This window comes from Urocitellus parryii, chromosome 3 (assembly GCF_045843805.1).
Source record: "Urocitellus parryii isolate mUroPar1 chromosome 3, mUroPar1.hap1, whole genome shotgun sequence".
Lineage (NCBI taxonomy): Eukaryota > Metazoa > Chordata > Mammalia > Rodentia > Sciuridae > Urocitellus > Urocitellus parryii.
The window spans coordinates 30,629,426-30,648,980 of NC_135533.1; the positions used below are offsets into that span (position 1 = coordinate 30,629,426).

At 37.2% G+C, this 19,555-nt stretch overlaps 1 protein-coding gene across 1 annotated transcript in view; it reads left to right on the forward strand.

Moving 5' to 3' along the window:
- The first annotated feature begins 221 nt into the window (after nt 1-221).
- Nucleotides 222-19,555, forward strand: part of Col1a2 (collagen type I alpha 2 chain) — a 35,354-nt gene continuing 16,020 nt past the window's right edge. Inside the window, exons 1-29 of the mRNA XM_026391508.2 lie at nt 222-542; nt 3,136-3,146; nt 3,731-3,745; nt 4,384-4,419; nt 5,561-5,653; nt 6,931-6,984; nt 9,965-10,009; nt 10,101-10,154; nt 10,246-10,299; nt 10,593-10,646; nt 11,050-11,103; nt 11,410-11,463; nt 13,022-13,066; nt 13,358-13,411; nt 13,515-13,559; nt 13,941-13,994; nt 14,506-14,604; nt 14,739-14,783; nt 14,898-14,996; nt 15,416-15,469; nt 15,595-15,702; nt 16,079-16,132; nt 16,237-16,335; nt 17,253-17,306; nt 17,774-17,872; nt 18,298-18,351; nt 18,840-18,893; nt 19,045-19,098; nt 19,375-19,428. Coding sequence (XP_026247293.1) covers nt 473-542; nt 3,136-3,146; nt 3,731-3,745; nt 4,384-4,419; nt 5,561-5,653; nt 6,931-6,984; nt 9,965-10,009; nt 10,101-10,154; nt 10,246-10,299; nt 10,593-10,646; nt 11,050-11,103; nt 11,410-11,463; nt 13,022-13,066; nt 13,358-13,411; nt 13,515-13,559; nt 13,941-13,994; nt 14,506-14,604; nt 14,739-14,783; nt 14,898-14,996; nt 15,416-15,469; nt 15,595-15,702; nt 16,079-16,132; nt 16,237-16,335; nt 17,253-17,306; nt 17,774-17,872; nt 18,298-18,351; nt 18,840-18,893; nt 19,045-19,098; nt 19,375-19,428 — 1,719 coding nt within the window. The 5' untranslated portion in view covers nt 222-472. The remainder of the gene's footprint in view (nt 543-3,135; nt 3,147-3,730; nt 3,746-4,383; nt 4,420-5,560; nt 5,654-6,930; nt 6,985-9,964; nt 10,010-10,100; nt 10,155-10,245; nt 10,300-10,592; nt 10,647-11,049; nt 11,104-11,409; nt 11,464-13,021; nt 13,067-13,357; nt 13,412-13,514; nt 13,560-13,940; nt 13,995-14,505; nt 14,605-14,738; nt 14,784-14,897; nt 14,997-15,415; nt 15,470-15,594; nt 15,703-16,078; nt 16,133-16,236; nt 16,336-17,252; nt 17,307-17,773; nt 17,873-18,297; nt 18,352-18,839; nt 18,894-19,044; nt 19,099-19,374; nt 19,429-19,555) is intronic.

Below are 19,555 nucleotides of genomic sequence, written 5' to 3' on the forward strand. Positions count from 1 at the left end.
ACGTGTCCAAAAGTGTTTCCAAACTTGGAAAGGGCGGGGGGAGGCGGGTGGATGGGGAGGGAGGAGGTATGCAGACAGCGAGTCAGAGTTTCCCCTCGAAAGCCTCAAAAGTGTCCACGTCCTCAAAAAGAATGGAACCAATTTAAGAAGCCAGCCCCGTGGCCACGTCCCTCCCCCACTTCGCTCCCTCCTCTGCGCCCCCGCAGTCTCCTCCCAGTGTGGCTGCCCGGGCCCCCAGCCCCAGCCCTCTCATTGGCGGAGGCGCTTTTGGAGGCACCCTCGGGCCAGGGAAACTTTTGCCATATAAATAGGGCAGATCCCGGCTTTATTATTTTAGCACCACGGCGGCAGGAGGTTTCGGCTAAGTTGGAGGTACTGGCCGCGACTGCATGCCTGCTCCTGCCAGGTGATACCTCCGTCGGTGACCCAGGGGCTCTGCGACACAAGGAGTCTGCATGTCTAAGTGGTAGACATGCTCAGCTTTGTGGATACGCGGACTTTGTTGCTGCTTGCAGTAACTTCGTGCCTAGCAACATGCCAATGTAAGTGCCTTCAGCTTGTTCGGGGAGGTGGGGGAGAGAAGTTAGATGGGTGGACGCCCTGGTCTGAAAAGGGGAAACCTAAACCTCAATTCCTTGCACAGCTTGGAGGGAAGGCTCTCTGGCATGTGGAGAAACGCTGGAATTGATCAGGAACACGGAAAGTACTTTAAAAATGAAAACATGAAGGACTCAACAACTCTCCCTACAAGTTAGGAACTTTTAACTCAGTAACACAGTTAACTTAATCTGGATCCTCAGTTAGAGAAGCGCACAGGGAGCAGAAGGTCTTTTCCCCTAAGGATGAGCTAGCTATTAACTTACTTGGCGAAAAAAAAAAAAAATACAGGCCTACACCAGTTATGTCCCATAACTATCCTCATACACACATTTTAAGACTTGAGGCCTGCTTTAGAAAGCCCTTTAATTCAATCATACAAAGCTCAACCATTGAACTTATCTTCTGGTCGTCTTGAGGTTGGTCTGGATGATGGTGATGATGGTGGTGGTGGTGGTGGTGATGGTGATACGGCGCCCTCTGGAGGGGGGAACATGAAAGTACAGGGGACCAGGCCTTAAGCTAATGGAATCCCAATTTAAGACTCCACAGGTTTGTACAAAATTATTTAATTTCTGGTTGGAGACATTCCCAGTGGCTAGTCAGCATATCCTGCGAAGGATTCTACTTGGAGTGGACACCTTCTTAGGAAGTAAAATTAGCTTCTCAACACTTTATATGGTAATGGGAATGGTGAAATTATATTTAACTAAAATTTACTTTACCTTTTGAGTCTTGGAGTTGACCCTAAACCTAAACAGATGATCACTGTTCCTAGTGATCATCAAACGCTGAGCACAGCATGTTGGGAAATACCAACCTTGTCTTGAAACTCAAGGGACATGGTTCTTCTTCCCACGACCTTGGGCTACTCAAACTGGGCCTGTTCCAAAATGTGGAGTGGAGCTAAATGGTCTCCAAGGTCACTTCTTGGTTTGGATTTTATGACCAGTCTTCCAAGTCAGGATAGAATGAAGAAAATCAGTCCGTTTTCATCTTAAAAATGGCTGCCTAATTACTACTACTAGACAAAGACGTTCACTTGAGACGGGATGAGGGGGATCAGGCCACACCCAACACTTCAAAAACTTGCTCCGCCCACATGCCACGGTGTCTTCCACTGCATTTTTACTGATGCATTTCTCTCTGTGTGTGTGTGTGTGTATGTGTGTGTGTGCGCGCGCGCAATTTCCCTTCAGCCACTTTTAGTATACACACTGTGGATATCAAGGAGTAAATTCATTGAACAGATTCCCATTACCAAGTTCGTTTTTTTATGGAACCTGAGAGTGGAAGGGAAGAGTTGAGTCCTATAGGAAAAATTGGAAAGCGAACTAGGGAAGTTTGAAGGCACCCATGGCATCTCACCTAATCAACAGCTATCCAGCATCTGTAATAAAGGTTACCAAACACACATTCTTCAAAATGGCTCACGTCTAAGTAATTAAAAGGGCAAATTTCCAAAATCTTAAGGGGTCTTATTAATCAAATGGAGCCTAATTAGTCTTCCTATTTATTAATGGACACAAAGAAGTAAACATATCATTTTTATAATTTAACAGTAATTCTCATAAATTGCCCTTAAATGCCAGTGCTGGATATCGCCCACCCTCCTGAACTGTGACTGTTGCAAGAGATGTTCTCACTTCAAATGACACACTTCTTGGCCACCTAATTAAAGCAATTTTTAGGGGTGATTCATTCTATTGGAAGCTTAGCCACACTTGTATCCCATATTAACCCATAATTTTTATACTGTAGAAATGAAAGTCAGTCTTTAAAGACTGAAAAGTAGTAATGACAAAGGAGGAATTTTACTTTAGTTTGTTTTTCCCATTATATTTCAAGCTCTTTAATCCACAATTTTCCCACAAAGTAACCCTTTCTTAGAGACAAAGTGATACATGTTAGGAAAATGGCGTTGGCTAATTTAAGTGAACTAATTTAAAGCTAAAACTCAGATGTCTGAATTAATCCATTTTCATAGTTACTAACGTACAAATTAGACCTTAAAAAAAAGACATTAAAAATGGTAAAAACTCAGTGACCTACTAAGTGACGTTAATGTTTTATAAAAGACAAAGTCTGCTTTAGCTAACAAACTTTCCTAAATTTTCTGTTTTTGACATTTAAATATTAAAAATGATCTAAACCATAAATTATTTCCTCCACCATCCACTGGTCTTGTCTTACAGTCAGTGATTCATCTGTGCAATTTCCAGCCTAATTGCTAAGCATTAGAAATATCCTTCAGACACATGAATATTTCACAGCATTTATAAAATAGTAAATAATTAACAATTTCATTCAAAATATATTTACATATTAATATAGCAAACAAATCACCCTGCTGATCCCTGCCATATTTTTTGACCTGCATAATTTCCAAGTCATTATAATATTCTTAATAAAAAATATAATTGGCCCTTTAATTAGGTAACTGAATTTTGTAAACTTGTGTATCTATTTGGCAATTACCGTTAATGATCAATGAAATTATACTAATAATAATTTTCTACTTTTCTCTTTTCTCTACAGCTTTACAAGAGGTTAGTAAAATTATATTTATAAAAAAAATTATCTACTTTGATTTCCTTGGTCATAGTGATTGCTTCTCTGGGAAGGGAAGGTGAAGCTACCCTGGTATTGACTAACCCAGCTTCCAAAGAAAACCATGAGATATTATGGGAGTCAAACCCTTTTTGGCTTCCAGAGTAAGTGCCCACCCCATTTTCCAAAATGGGTGGTGCTTCTGCATAAGGGTAGTTTCATAAAATACCCATGAGAAATAGAAAGAGTAAATAATCCAGTTTAAGTTTGGGTTTTAGCATTAGCTACTACAAAGGATAAGACTTCACTGAGCTACAGAATTTTTCATTTCTTTGCAAAATAATTATGAGCAAATTCTTTGTGAATTGAACTTGCAGCAGTATTATAGATAAGTATACATATTTGTTTCTGTACAAAATACATTTTATTTAATGTATTGGTAAAATTTTACATTGTATTTTGAGAGTAGATTAAGATAATAGTAAATGGGTATATAATGCAATCTGTAGATATAATTGTTTTTAAAATATATATGTATATATAGTTCACATAATAATCTTTTACTTATTCTTTTCTTTTCTAGGGAACTGCAAAAAAGGTAAGAATCCAATATTTCTCCATAAATATCTGAGATTATCAAGATACCTTAGTTTAACTAAATTTAAAGTAAACTATAAAAGGAAAATACTTTGTCAAGATTTTTGCCCACATGAATATGCATTAGTTGAAACATAAAGTAGCTTTGATGTTTAAGGTAATAAAGTTTTATTACCTTTCAAAATCATCTCTAATTATATTTATGTTATACAAACTGATTATTTACATACTACAGGAAAAAAAGACTTTTTTCTTGAAGATTGAATGGTATTGTGTTAATTAAAGGTAGTAAACAAAAGTTATTTTAAAGAACTTTGACTATACAAATATGCTGTTAAACTGTAACAAAATGGTCACCTTATCTATAGTAATCATCTTATTAAAAATACTATGCTTAATATTGGCCTAATTACTAGAGACTATAGCAGCCTCCAGTTCTTCAATTTTTTAAAAAAATTACATATAATTATAATAAAAGCAATATACTTTTATCTATTGTATTGTGACAATTTTTAGCTACTATCTAAAAATGTTGGGCTTACGTCAGACTTACCAACTAATTATTATCCATAATGGCTTGTTTCTTTGCTGGAAATTATTTAGACACCTATTATTGTGCCGTTTGCATCTTCCTTGTAGGGCCCAACTGGAGATAGAGGACCACGTGGAGAAAGGGTATGTAATTTTTGAACTACTAAATGGCTTTAGCCCATATTGGAAAAACCACATATTAGAAACTAAAGGAGACTGACAATTCATTAGAATATTATGTATCCAGATAATTGTGCCACCTTTTAAATAGGAAATGCCCTGCCGAAAGGGTGAATGAGCATTATTATATATAATCAATATTCTTTTTAGGTCAACATTATCCTTTAAAAAGAAAAACTATTACAGACAGCCATATTCTTTGTGTGGTCTTTCTTTCTTTGTTTTTAATGGACCTGCCCGACACATACATAATGGCAATGTATCTACACACCACCACACAGTCCTCTTTTTAATATGTTCTGTTTGCTTTTGAAGTAAGATCTCTTCTATGGCTTGGGAATAATAATAAAGTGATAGTCAGTAACATGTTTCTCTGTCTAAATTCATACATGTACAAGTCAGCCTTTTACATTTTATTTGTGGCTTTCTTAGATCTCCCTGAAATGCTTACTTGACATTTATAATAACTACAAGTTTTTGCGTTATAGGATACTTTCGTTAAGACATAAATGCTGATATCTCATATCAGTCCTGAAGTGCAGATTTACATGTATTCCACTCAAACAATTTATTAGAGATAAATTATTTCAGTTAATTACCTTAACAACTTAAATTGTATTTGTAATAGGAAATCTTCAAGAATTTCTATATTCTGATAAAATGACTATCAATTAATCTACTATTCACATTTAACATACCAAATTGCTTGAATGCCTTCATCAAAATCAGAAATCAGCCATCAACAAACATAGTATATTTTTGTGCATTGTGAAAAATGAAGGGCATACACTTTAGCTATAATTTCTATCTTCGTTTGAATACTGGACCTCCGTTTCAAATTAATATCCCATGACTAAGATATTCCTTTAGGAAAACTACCTGCTGTTACTAAAGTTTATTCTAAAGTTTGTTCTAAGACAGACCCATACCTAAGTACATTTCAGTGAATGATAAATACAGTGTATTAAATTTCCACCTTTCATGTACATTGAAAAGTCTGAACAACTACTTTTACCTTATGTATTCTCAGGTCTCCTTTTCATTTACTGCATAGGTTTCCATGGAACCTGTCTAATCCTATTTTAATTCACTCTATACACAACAGGGTCCACCAGGCCCCCCAGGCAAAGATGGTGAAGATGGCCCCAATGGCCCTCCTGGTCCACCTGGCCCTCCTGGCCCCCCTGGTCTTGGCGGGGTAAGGTGTCTTAAGTACTTTTAACTTTTTATAACTTAGTTTCTTATACTTCTGTTGGAAGAAGGCTTATTATAGAATTTATTTTTAGCAATTAAGGGAAAGTCTGCTCTTCGGAAATTAGTATATTTTATTTCATTTCTTGGGTTTCTTCATTCACGTTTCTGCTTTGCCTGTTCTCTTTGTGAACTCTTGTCAATTATAGGACTGGTCTTTGTGTTCACTGAAGGTAGCTGCAGCCATCAGCGCCATTATTTAATTTGGGGATTTAATATCTTTTTTCAGTAAGGCACAAATAAGAGGTGTTGCATTATTAAAGAGTTTGATTAGATTGAATTACATAAGTGAAATCCCTGATCTTAAGCAATTTCACAAACATCCTACCCTTTTTATTCTTCTTGGCTTGAAGTCTGCTGAACCAACATTCAAAGTGGTTTTAGGTTTAATTTGCTTGAAACTAATTTGAGAAAAGTACATTTCCCTTTTTCATTAATATCTTCTTTTAGCTTTATGTCTTTAACAATGGTATGAGTGCCAAATGGCCTCACTGCAGGAAGGAAAACATATTTGCTTAATTGGTTAGCACTATGAATCAGAAGCCTGATTCTAATACCCAACTGTATGCCAGTAAAATAAGACCTTTCTCCCCAAAGATCTTATTATGATTGCTTATCTACTGAGTACATTAAAAAGCACCTTCTTTAATAGAGCTACCACTCTAAGAGAGATCTTTAACAGTAAAGTTATTACTGTGAACTATTTTTTAAAAGTTTAATCTTCCAAGGGGCATTTTAATTTAATTTTCCTCTAAACTTGAAAACTTTTTATATCCTTTCTGAAACTCCAGCAAGAAAAAGGTCTTTCAGTTATTTTTTGTGAGTTTTGTAGGGCAAACAGTGAAGGGCAACAGGTGAAAAATGCAAAGGTGTCCTCTTGATCTCTGCTTAATTTATTCATGGCTCTAGGACACTTTAAAAGTTTAAGAAGCTTCCCTTTCTCACTGCAGATGTAGGTAAGGGTTAGGGGCAAATAAACTGAGTTAACAGAGCAGAAGAAAGTATGAAAAATAAGACAGGAAGGCTCTGAACTTCAGACTAGGTGTGGACTCTATTTTAAACTTATATTTCTCCTGAGTTTTTAGAAATCTAATTCAGTTGGGAATTGTAAACTAATTATAGCAACAAAAAAACCTTTATAAGTAGAATAGAAAAAATGAGCTGCATGACCAGTAAAAATATATATATATATATATACACATGTACTTTTTTTCACCCTTCTAGCACTTTGCTGCTCAGTATGATGGAAAAGGAGTTGGAATGGGCCCTGGACCAATGGTATGCTTATCTCTTTTTGTCTTGGCAAAAATGTATACTATTTAGAATTTATTTTATGGTAAATTTTGCAGTGCCATACATTTAGCTACTTAGGTAAACATTCAAACCTTAGATAAAATAAAAACAATAATTCTTTCTGTGTTTAAATATATCAAAACCCAAGCCTAGGTTAAATATGTCAATTTTCTCTACAAACAAGCCTCATTAAAATAGATTAGCCAATAAATTTTTTAAAAATAAAATAGCTCAAATATAATAAAATAAGTGAGATATTTATGTCCAAGAAATAATCTTTGGATGTCATAACCATAACTTAGGAAAATCAGTTTCACTCAAAATATTACAATTTCAATTCACTTTTTTTTTTACATTTCTTAACATTGTTAGAATATTAAGCAACACTTAGAAATATAGAGCTATTTATTTCTTAAGTTCCCTGAACTTGGTGGAAAGGATCAACAAGTTCTAATCTGGTTCATTTATTTTATGACTAGAGACTTCAATCCCTTTTCCCAAGGTCATGCAGAACTAGACTTAACCACCAGGCAAGATGTAAGGTAGCCAACAACAGCGTGGCTCATGTTCCTAGTTCTCATATATAATGTTCATTTAATCACAAGAGTTTTATCAGAGGCATTCAATGGGATATTAATGGTAGTATGCATTTGGAGAGATAGCCATGAATGAATGAATGAATGACAGATTCTGACTCTCCCTCAAGGAGTTGACAATGTTAGAATTTTTTCTTTATTCTCCATTTTGATAAAAAAAAACCCTATTGTTAGAATATCAATGACAAATTGATGTAGAAGACAATATGAGTAAAATTTAGCCCTTCTATCACTCAGCACAAAATATGGGAACATATCCTATCATTTGAGTAAAAGTTTATAAAAATTCCATAGGAGCTTATGTTGGTGACGGTGACCTTTTGAATGAATGAAGCCTCTACCAAATATTAGTGAGATGTGTTAGGCAAAAAACTGATACGATCATGCAAAATGTATACTATATATGTATGCAAATGAGGGGAAAATTACCAGCAGTAAAAAATATTAGTTTGATTAAGCATTGCAGAATTTAATACACATAGATACACACACAATTTGGTGATTCTAATTACTTGTTTCCAAAGATATTTATCTGCCCAAAGTGAGTATGGTCTTTAAAATATAAATCTTACCTGCACCACGCATTCAGTGCTCTATATTCAAAAGATATTCTACTGGAACTAATGGTCCGCAATAAGCTAATATACTATAAGGGCAAGATAATATTTTCTGTAAATTAAAATCTGACTTGAGAAATAATGTACCTTTAATTGATGTTTTCCAATTTCATGATTTTTCCTGGTAATTTAGAATGCTCATATCTTAAATGAATATGTATGTGGGGGGGTTTCTTTTGGCATTGTTTGTATTGGATGTATGAAATTAGCTGTTTCTGCTAATGCTGGACATTAGTTGTGAAGCAGTACCTATTTCTCAAGAAGAAGCAAAGGGGGAAATAAAATAAAGTGACTGTGGATGTCATTTTAAAACCAAAAGCACATATCAACTGGGAAAATTAATATGGATTTCAGATTCCCCTGTCTTTGGAAAATCTCTCTGGGGGGCATAAAGCAGAGTATTTTACTTTTAAATATCAGTGAAATATAATTGAAGCTTGCACATCCACACACATGCTCAGACATATATCAACAGATATGTGTTTCACAAAAAGGGAAGATAGGCAGCAATAAAGCATTAAAATAATTTTCCATGTTGGAAAAATCAATAACTCTAAAACCCCACAGGGTTCTTTTCTGAATTAATGAGTAATCATAGTGTGTCTCACAGTCCCTACAAAATAAACTACCTTTTATGTAAATGAAATTGTTGCAAATACATGGAAAAATGAATAAATACAATATTAAAAATTTATGATGGCAAAGGAAATTATTTGAATGTATATCTAAAAATTATTTTTATTGAAGAGAGACAGCTTCTTTTAATGTTGAAGCACATTTCCAAAACCAAATAAATAATTCTTATAATTAAAATAATGTGCATTTTAAATAACATTTATAGGGTTTCACTATAGGCATTAATATAGTGGGGCCATTTGACTGAAGAGTCCCCTCAGTTGATCTGTCATAAACAAATTGCTCAAGACATGCAGGAGAAATATTTTCAGCATTATGAGGGATGGGTCTCACCGACGAGCTCATCCAGGCATTGATTACTGCAAAGGGGGGTCAAGAGTATGTATTCAGCTTGGAAACCAGTAACATTCTGTTTTACCTTCTTTGGGTATTACAGAATAAAGAACAATGGGAAAACAATCTGCTGTCATTTGGGCCATATTTTCAATACTAATATCATAGGCTGGACTCTTCCAGTAGGCTGTTTCAATAATATTTCATTGTTCCTTCACCCCTCATTACATCCACTTTCCTTTGACATTTTCATCAGTCACCAACAGCCCTTAAAGGAGCTATAAGGTTATAATGCACCTCCCTGTAATCATTAAGAAGGACTTTTGATCCTTTTCAATTTATGCCCCTTGTGGCAATAAAAATATCAATTTCTTAGCTAAGTATGACATTGGAAGATGACATATGATCAAGGGAATCTAAATGAAATTCTTTGTCAGCTGATAGAAGGCAATCATACATTCTGTACTTGTGCAAAGACCAATTCACTTCATTGCATCAGAACAACCTCAATATGCACAATTGTGCACAATTTTAAGTGAACGATGACCATCCTATCCAGAGCTCATTGAGTTTCACTAATTCAGGTTGAGATAAAAGGAGAATCAAAGGGAGAAAAAGTGGGGAAAACATGGGTTCTTTGGAAAGAACAAAAATATGAGATAAAATCAGGACAGTTCTGTTCATTTGTCTATCACAAAATATCTGTGGCACAGTAGTGTCTTAGCTAATTCATCCAAGGCCATGACAACTTATCAGTGCTAACCATGTCTGTCATCTTTGTAGGGTTTAATGGGACCTAGAGGCCCTCCAGGTGCAGCTGGAGCCCCTGTAAGTATGGAAAGCTCATAATCTTTCTTCTGCAAAAAGAGAGAATTAAAAAATAAAGTTTGGAATGTTACTTTTATTTTTCTTCTTTTAGGGCCCTCAAGGTTTCCAAGGACCTGCTGGTGAGCCTGGTGAACCTGGTCAGACTGTGAGTACATTTTTATTCCTTTGTGATAAATTTTTTTCAGGAAATTTGGACATATTCCCTTAACTAAATAATGAGTCTCCTCTTTCCTTAGGGTCCTGCAGGTGCTCGTGGTCCACCTGGTGCTCCTGGCAAGGCTGGTGAGGATGTAAGTGCTTACCTGAAGGACTTCCAAAACACCATTTAAATACCCCAGATCTAAATGTAATGTTCTTCCAAAATATGCTTGACATAATTCTCCTCATATGGGAAATATTATTGTTAATGAAATATTAATTAACTTGCTTGTATTTAGGGAAATATAATTGTTAATTAAAGAAGTACTTGAATTCACATTTTTATGTGATACCTTTCTCTTCTATTGTGAAAAACCGAGATGCCCTACTTTTGTCTGATGGTTTACCAAGTTGAGGTTGACCCTAGGATGCTTTCATGTTTTAGGGTCACCCTGGAAAACCTGGACGACCCGGTGAGAGAGGAGTTGTTGGACCACAGGTGAGACTTTTTAACCACAGTGTATAATCCAAACGTCAGAGGTCTCACAGATAAAATAGTTGCTCAGGCAAACATCCACCTAAATAGTACTGTAGACATTACTCATGCTTGTCACACTACTTAAAGGCATCTGACAGAACCTGGGAAAGAACGCATACATTTCTATTAATGCAAATAATGTAATATAATGGTAACAAGTGTGCATAAGCAAGAAAACTGTTTTCCATAAATAACATAGTCTTAGCTATTCATGTTAGAGCTAGTTGTGGCTCTGTGCTTTAAAACATTATAGCCTTTGATTCCAAGATTGAACTTAAGTGAGAATTTCTTGGGAAGGAGGAAGTCATTGTCCTTTCATTTGTGCCAAAAATATTATTCATATTCTTCTGTGTTTCTTTCTAAGGGTGCTCGTGGTTTCCCTGGAACTCCTGGACTTCCTGGCTTCAAGGGCATTAGGGTGAGCACATGCTTTGCCCAGATGAGAAAAAAAAAATGCTGATTATTTGGGCTGGGGTGGGGATGGGGAGGGTTCAATTGTTTTAAACTCCTGGATGACACATTCTTGCTTCCACATTCTGGGAGTTTGTTTAGATGACTTACCTGGTGCTCTGGATCCAGCTCACCTGGAGCTAGAGCACTGGAGTCCATCCTATGAAAGCAGTCACAGGATTCACCAGGGAGATATTTATTGCAAAGATAGAAGATTTTGATTTGAGAAAGCACTATAATGGGATAGCATTTAATAATAAGGATTGCCTTTCAGGGACACAATGGTCTGGATGGATTGAAGGGACAGCCTGGTGCTCAAGGTGTGAAGGTAAATATTGAATTAGAAAGTTTGTAAACAACTTATTAAAATTCCCCATCCCATAAACAAAAAGTATATTCATGCTGAGGACTACCCAAATTGTAAATGGTATCTTGTCTCCTCTTCTGTGTTTCAACCCCCTCAATGGTGTGGACTATAAGATTTTATGACAAAAGGCCAATTATTAATGTTTATTTAGTTTAATATCTATTAAACAATTGAGACAAAAATAATGTCAATAGTTTCTTCCTCCATTTCCTTTCCTCTTCCTATAATCTCAATCGATCTCTGCAACCAAAATAAAAGTAAATAAACATATAATCAGATATTAGAATATTACGTGTTATTTTAAACTGTAAATTCTCCTTTGCCATGCACTAATTAGATAGGTACATTCATGTCACAATACACTTTTCAACCTCTTTCCTGTGATTTATCTGTGCACACTCAAAAAATTTTTAATTAGGTAATTAAAGTCTCAGAAGTGTGTTATCTCTTGGCTAGGCTCTTCTCTGACAGCGTTTTCAACTATAAAATGTTCTCTTTCCTATTAAGGAGATAATGTGATATTAAAGTGAATACCAACGTAATTACAAATTAATGAGTAACGAATACTAGCGGGACCAGAAATGAACATGAATATGGAGAATCTGTTCTAACTTTCCAGCTGCCACACAAATGGATAAGGTCAAACTCATTCTCCCAGGGGCCCAATATAACAGCTCAGACTACTAATCACAGTATCATAAAGTGTTAGGGCTGCAAGGAGCTTTGTAGACCCCCTCATTTTTTGCAGAAGAGGGAAACTGAGGCTTGACAAGAGCTAATGACTCTCCCAAAGTCACACATCTAGTGGCTGGAAGGGCACATGCTAAAACTCCTGATGCTCATTTCAGGGCTTAATCATAACTAACTTGCTTCAGGTAGAATCCTACAAATGAAGGTCCTTAATGGTCTCATATAGCATATTCTTTCCATATCTAAATCAGATTATATTGAAGGAAAGTTCTTTACATGTGTCGTAGGATTAAATCACCCCACCACTGCCACTGCCACCATGGTCACTACTAGGGATAAAAATATAGATCGGAAATAAGTATCGCAGCTCTAAAAAATATTATGAAGCTTCAAATTGTCTTGCATATTTTATGAAAATGGTAAGGTTGAGTGTTTAAAATAATTTTAAAGAGGATAAATATGATTATACTGCCATCTCTGTTTTATATTATCATGCCAAATAAATAAGCCTAGTCTAAATGATGTTCAGTATATGAAGAGAAAAATGGGCCACTAAGGAAATAACCACATTTCCTTAGTACCATGACATTTAGTATGTTTAAATAAAAACTTGTATTTTAACAAATTTTAAAAACACACATGTGAGAGATAATTGAGAAATCATCTTTATGTGTAAAAAACATTAAAAATTATGTGAATGGTTCAAATTGAAATAATAGGGTCAAAAATTGCACAATCAGGAAATAGATATATTTTTTTTCTGACATATATATATATATATATATATATATATATATAATCAGAAACTCAATCTTTCTTCTCCACGCAGGGTGAACCCGGTGCCCCAGGTGAAAATGGAACTCCAGGTCAAGCAGTAAGTATTTATTACTTTATTGTAAATCTAAAGGTGTCGTGCTCTTTGTGAACTAGAACTTCCTTGATGTTTTTGCTAGTTACCCTTTCCCTCAGCCCTGTATTCTTTGATATGTTCCTAATCTGCATACTTAATCAAACTATATATACTCCCTTTTAGTTGGTATTAGAATAAGACCTATTAATTTTTCGTGGATTTTTGTGTGTGTTAGAAAATGAACAAGGCAAATTATGCCTATGACACTTTAAAGATCAGCATTCTGGATTTTACTAAAAAGATTTCTGCTTCTAGGGAGCCCGTGGGCTTCCTGGTGAGAGAGGCCGTGTCGGTGCCCCTGGCCCAGCTGTAAGTATCCCATTTTTGTTTGTTTTTACCCTTTTTTTAAAATAATCTTCTAATGGCTTCCCTTTAACTTTCCTATTGACTCTTTTTCTTATTTTCTTCATAGGGCGCCCGTGGCAGTGATGGCAGTGTTGGTCCCGTGGGTCCTGCTGTAAGTGTTAACACTAGGGAATTGGGGAGGGTTGAAAGTGTGGTGGTGGTAGCCACTTCCCTCACTCATTTCCTATGAAATAACATCTCTCCAGACACTTTACCAAATGTTCTGGGAGGTCTTTTGAAGTTTCCATTTATAAGTTGCAGAACCTACTTCCAAATACCTGAGGCTATGGGTGGATGTGTAAAGTAAAATCCACCCCACCTTGGATACCTGTTTTGCCTTCCCTGAATATGACCCTCATGTCTAAGGCTAGCAGCCAATTCTGTCTTTGCCAATATCAAATAAGATCAAGACACTCTAAACGGCTTCTCTCTTCTGTTGCTGTTGCCTTTTCGGTTTACTTAGAGGAAATTTCTTTTTCTGCTTTGATTCCAGGGTCCTATTGGATCTGCTGGCCCCCCAGGCTTCCCAGGTGCCCCTGGTCCCAAGGTAAAAACACCAGTGCCTATAATCATTGCCTTGATAGACTTTTTACTCTGATGTGAAACATCAGAACGGTGGTGGCAGAGATAATTACAGAATAGTTACCTTAATTGTGTCCCCTTCAAAATGGATAGAGGATGATGGATTTTCCACTTCAAGTTCAAAATCAATCATCTCTCTGCACCTGTAAACTATGAGCATAAAGATCACTGGCAATATGGAAATTGATTCCATTGGGTCCCAGACTAGTCAGGACTGAGAACTAGTCGGCCACAGAGAGTCAGAGGTGGAGTCAAGGTAGCAATGAGAGCAACAGGTAGTAATCTGAATTCTGCCAAGTGGCAGAAGTAGGCTAAAAAAAAAGTAGGAAAAGAACCCCAAATCTTGGGGTTACAAATGAGATAAGGAAAATGATTGCAATTCTGAAGAAGTTCCACCAAAATTTGGTGTCCTAATAACAGGGATATGCTGTTTCATTATTTGCTGGCCGATTGTTCATTGTCATTTTCTCTTTTAGGGTGAAATTGGACCTGTGGGTAACCCTGGTCCTTCTGGTCCTGCTGGTCCTCGTGGTGAAGTGGGTCTTCCTGGTCTTTCTGGCCCAGTTGGACCTCCTGTAAGTAGCTGTTGTTGTTAATCTTATAAAGTAGAAGAAGGCAAGGAAAAAAATGAAAAAGAGAAATGAAGGTGGAATTGAAGAAGATCAGATATATTCCAGTGAATTGATATCCTTCTTCCTCTTTCTCATAGGGTAATCCTGGAGCCAATGGCCTTGCTGGTGCTAAGGGTGCCGCTGTGAGTATACCTGGGTAGCTAAAACGTGCTACTCTGGTTTTAAAGAAATTTGATAAGTGCTGCCTCTACAGCTCATCATCACATGATGGACCAGGTTTTGCTTTCCTTCAACAGGGTCTTCCTGGTGTTGCTGGGGCTCCTGGCCTCCCTGGTCCCCGTGGTATTCCTGGTCCTGTTGGTGCTGCTGGTGCTACTGGTGCCAGAGGACTTGTTGTAAGTGGTCATAGCTGTGGCTTTCATCATCCTGAAATACTAGGGCTACCATCATTTTATCACTATCTAGACTTTTTCTTAACAGTTTTATTTTTCCTTCGTTGGCATTTTTAGTTTGTAAACTGTATGCATATGTATGTACATTCCCTCTTCCTCGCATGCACACAGATGCATTCCTCCTGCAATCATCCGAACCTTAATGTAAAAATAGATGAGACCAAGTCCTACAACCTCAGTCTGATCTTTCCACCAATGCTATTCCCCTGTAGGCCATTTGAGCATGAACTGGGTCATACTGAAATCCCTTAGAGAACCTAAGCTTCTCCTTACCTTAACTTATAAATATTCCAGAAAATTTGTCTGCAAGAGAGTTTTGACATATGTTTGGTTTTTGACCACTGTTTTGTATTGGTTCCTAGGGTGAGCCTGGTCCAGCTGGCTCCAAAGGAGAGAGTGGTAACAAGGGAGAGCCAGTAAGTAGTTCTATAACCACAATTCTGTGGGGTTGTTATCCTTTAAATCCAGTTTCTTTAGCTGGATATAATATTTTTTAAAAAAATCTTTTCTCTTCCCTTCTCCTATTCTTTTCACTCAACAGGGTTCTGCTGGCCCCCAAGGTCCTCCTGGTCCCAGTGGTGAAGAAGGAAAGAGAGGCCCCAATGGTGAACCTGGATCCGCTGGTCCCGCAGGACCTCCTGGACTGAGAGTAGGTTCCATATACTCCTTAACACCTAGATACTCCAGAGGCAGATGAGGATACCCCTTCATTGGAAATTGTCAAAATTACTGGGAGTGCTTTTTCTAGACGAAAGAAGCATCTGCTTTCCATCTGTTTTATTAAATCAGTGACTCCCAATTTGGTATGTTTTTAAATTGGTCTGAAAACAATGTTGACCTACTTTGGCAGGATGCTCATCCACGCATTCCTTTGGGGTTTGGGTGAAGTGATTTGGCTTGGTTTGTGTCTGTATCTCAGCCTTAGGGAGGTACAGACACAAAACATGCCATGTTTTCATAAACTGTGCCTGATCAGATTCCAGGGTTTTCTCTAATTCCCTTCTGTTTCATGTACTTTCTTGCAGGGTAATCCTGGTTCTCGTGGTCTTCCTGGAGCTGATGGCAGAGCTGGTGTCATGGTTAGTAGTCTACCCCTCATTTCCCTGGAAGGAACTTGACGCTCTTCTGGTGACTGTGTCACTAACTTTATCATTTTCTCTCTGTGCCCCTTCCTTTTCAATAGGGACCTCCTGGTAATCGTGGTGCAACTGGCCCTGCTGGAGTTCGAGGTCCCAACGGAGACTCTGGTCGCCCTGGGGAGCCTGGTCTCATGGGACCCAGAGTAAGTTTCAGATATATTCTGAGCAAGTCACATCTGGCAGTATGTATTGTTGGCTAAAATTGAAGATAACAAAAACATCTAAAGTAAATTTGTTGCTAGACTTGCCGACAGATGTCTTTTTAATTTAATTTTTAATTTAACTTTATCAAAGCTCTGTAGATTTTTTAATGTATTTAGTTAGTTCATCAATTTCCTATTTATTATACTTGATACAATGGCTTGATCTATTCTTTGGAAGCATAGATCTACTTTAATATATCCAAATTAGGTTGGTTCTCCTATCAGCATGAATCTTTTATCTTAATTTGTAAGTTTTATATAAGGTGTTCATGAAATGTATTAGGGCTATACATTATTAGTTTATTAGATTCATAAGTGAAATCATTTTTCAAGCAATCACAAAGTGCTGTAATGTATTCAGCATCACACTAGCTATGGAGAAATGACCTTTAGATCTGTAGACACTCTAATCCATAGCAATAGAGTAATTTTTTTGCTCCATTATCTCTTATGGGTGAATATCAACTATAATTGTACCATAAACATGTAATAGGGATACCAAATATATCAATAAAAATCCACTTTGGAAATTGCTTACTAAAAGTATTAGTTTTTCTATTATGAGGTAAATAGCATGATACATTTGCCCATATAGCATGTTGCTTAACAGTTTCTTGTGATATCTATAAATGGATCAGTTTCACTAAAATTCAATAAAGGGAAAGGCACAAAAAATAGAAGAAAAATTTCAGGGCTCTTTTCATACCTCCAGACTTGTGGCTAATATCCCTAAAGATTTACCCTCGGCAACAAACAAAAATTGGAGGGGAAAGTGCTTTTGTGAGATTTCAATTAATCTGAGCCTCAAGTATGTGAGTTAAAGTGCCAACATGAAAGCTTCCTCATTTGTTTTATAGGGTCTTCCTGGATCCCCTGGAAATGTTGGCCCAGCTGGTAAAGAAGGTCCTGTGGTAAGTATTGCTCATTTTCCATTATGTTTTCAAGGACACTTATTGCACCCTTATCAAGTCTATTTTGTGGCTTATTTATACATGAATACATTGAAAATAAATATCAGCCACCTACATCATCTGGGAATGCAAAGTAATAGATTGTAATTATGGAGTCCAAATGAACGCAGGACTGAAAGCAGAAAAGGGAAGAGAAAAACGTGGCAGGGAAAATTGAAGCAGGTGACAAGGGTACAGAGAGGTGGGGGAGAGAGGGAAATTATGTACATATGAGATTGAATTGGCCGTGTGTGTACCGACATCCTATTTAGAAAAGGAAAATGGATTCATAATTTATTGGCGCTGTATACAAGAAGCTCTGTGCATCAAGAAAGCTATTCCATTTTATCCCAGGAAGCATCATGAGTTTGAGGTAGGGAGGCCATGCTGATGCAGAGTAAACTTTAAATATGAAACTCTGATTTCAGGGTCTCCCTGGTATTGACGGCAGGCCTGGCCCAATTGGCCCAGCTGGAGCAAGAGGCGAGGCTGGCAACATCGGATTCCCCGGACCCAAAGGACCCACTGTAAGAATCACCACAACTTCCTCTCCCTCATCAGTTTTTTTTTGCTACAGTTCACCAAAGATCTAGTATTTTCTCCCATTTATCAGTCCAAACTACCTCAAGGCATGTCCTTTCAGCACAGGAAAACTGAAGGGCACTCACTACAGTGAAGGGATATATCCTTTACATACCTGCTGAAAATCCATCTCCTGAGTCACTGCCTCCTCAGACACAGGTGCCCCTGACTGTACCCAGAGCTGCCTGATGATGGATCATGCCTTAGATAATAGAAATCCAGGACTAGGAATCTAAAACACACACACACACACACACACACACACACACACACACAAGAAATTAACATTTCAAAATTGGTATGGCTCATTCGACATTAAATGTGTAATACGATCGTTTTTTATTTTGTTTTGTTTTCATTTTTATCGTAGGGTGATCCTGGCAAAAGTGGTGATAAAGGTCACCCTGGACTTGCTGGTGCTCGGGTAGGTGCTAACTGCTGTACCTATCTATTCATGTAGAATTCACCCAAAGAACACACAGCCTTTGAGGCCATCTGATATCTTTCTGTCACTTTCTTTCCCAGAGGGTATCCCCAAGGGTCCTTTTACCGTCATGAAATGTCTTTTTTTCTTTAACCACACATATAAAGCAATGAGCTATAACAAATCAGAATATATGTTAAGTCAAAGATACTTACGAAAGCATTTAGTCTTTATTTTATTCATCTTGTGATTAAAAGAATATAAATATTTAGTAGTATTCTCTGGCCTTTATAAATTGCCTTCCATCCGTGGACTTCCCTCGAACCATATGGAAATTTACTAGACAGTATTCAGGCTTTGGCGAAGTGAGTATAATTCATGCTAAAATGACAAATTTGCTTTGAGGAACTCACTTCAATGATGCTCGGAAGCATTTTGAACTGCCTGGCTTACATGTAACCATTGGTCTTTCTGTTGAACATTTCTAGGGTGCTCCTGGTCCTGATGGAAACAATGGTGCTCAGGGGCCCCCTGGACCCCAGGTTGGTATTTCTCCCTCTCCTGTGCACTTCTGCAATAGAATGTACCTAATCCCTCAAAACAACCTTTTCCATTTTCCAGTCCGTAAGTAATATAGCTAGACAGCAATGTGGCTAATGTCTCTATTAATACTATCTCTGCTGTCACTTTCAGGGTGTCCAAGGTGGCAAAGGTGAACAGGGTCCGGCTGGTCCTCCAGGCTTCCAGGTGAGTCAAAAAAAAAAAAAATGAAACACTGCCTTGGCCAGATGGTACACCTATGATTCACTGTCTCCTTTCCCCCATCACACATATTATGACTTCAGAACTAAAGCAGAGAGTGCATTTTTTTTTTCAAAACAAACTTTGGTGGAGTGCTTTTATAACACTTAATAGTGTGTTTATAACACTTAATAGGTTGTTTCCCCTCCTACCAAACCCAGAGTATTAGAAAATCCCCTCCATATTATCATAAGATTGAGATTTGTGTTTCTTTGCATTTAGGGTCTGCCTGGCCCCTCAGGTACCACCGGTGAAGTTGGCAAACCAGGAGAAAGGGTGAGTAAAACAAGTGATAGTAAATTCACTTGAGAATTTCCTTCTGTTTAATGCCCTATTGCAACACAATTACAATATGTAAAGGGAAGTTTAATATTTCATCTGTTAATGATAGTGTTCTGTCTAT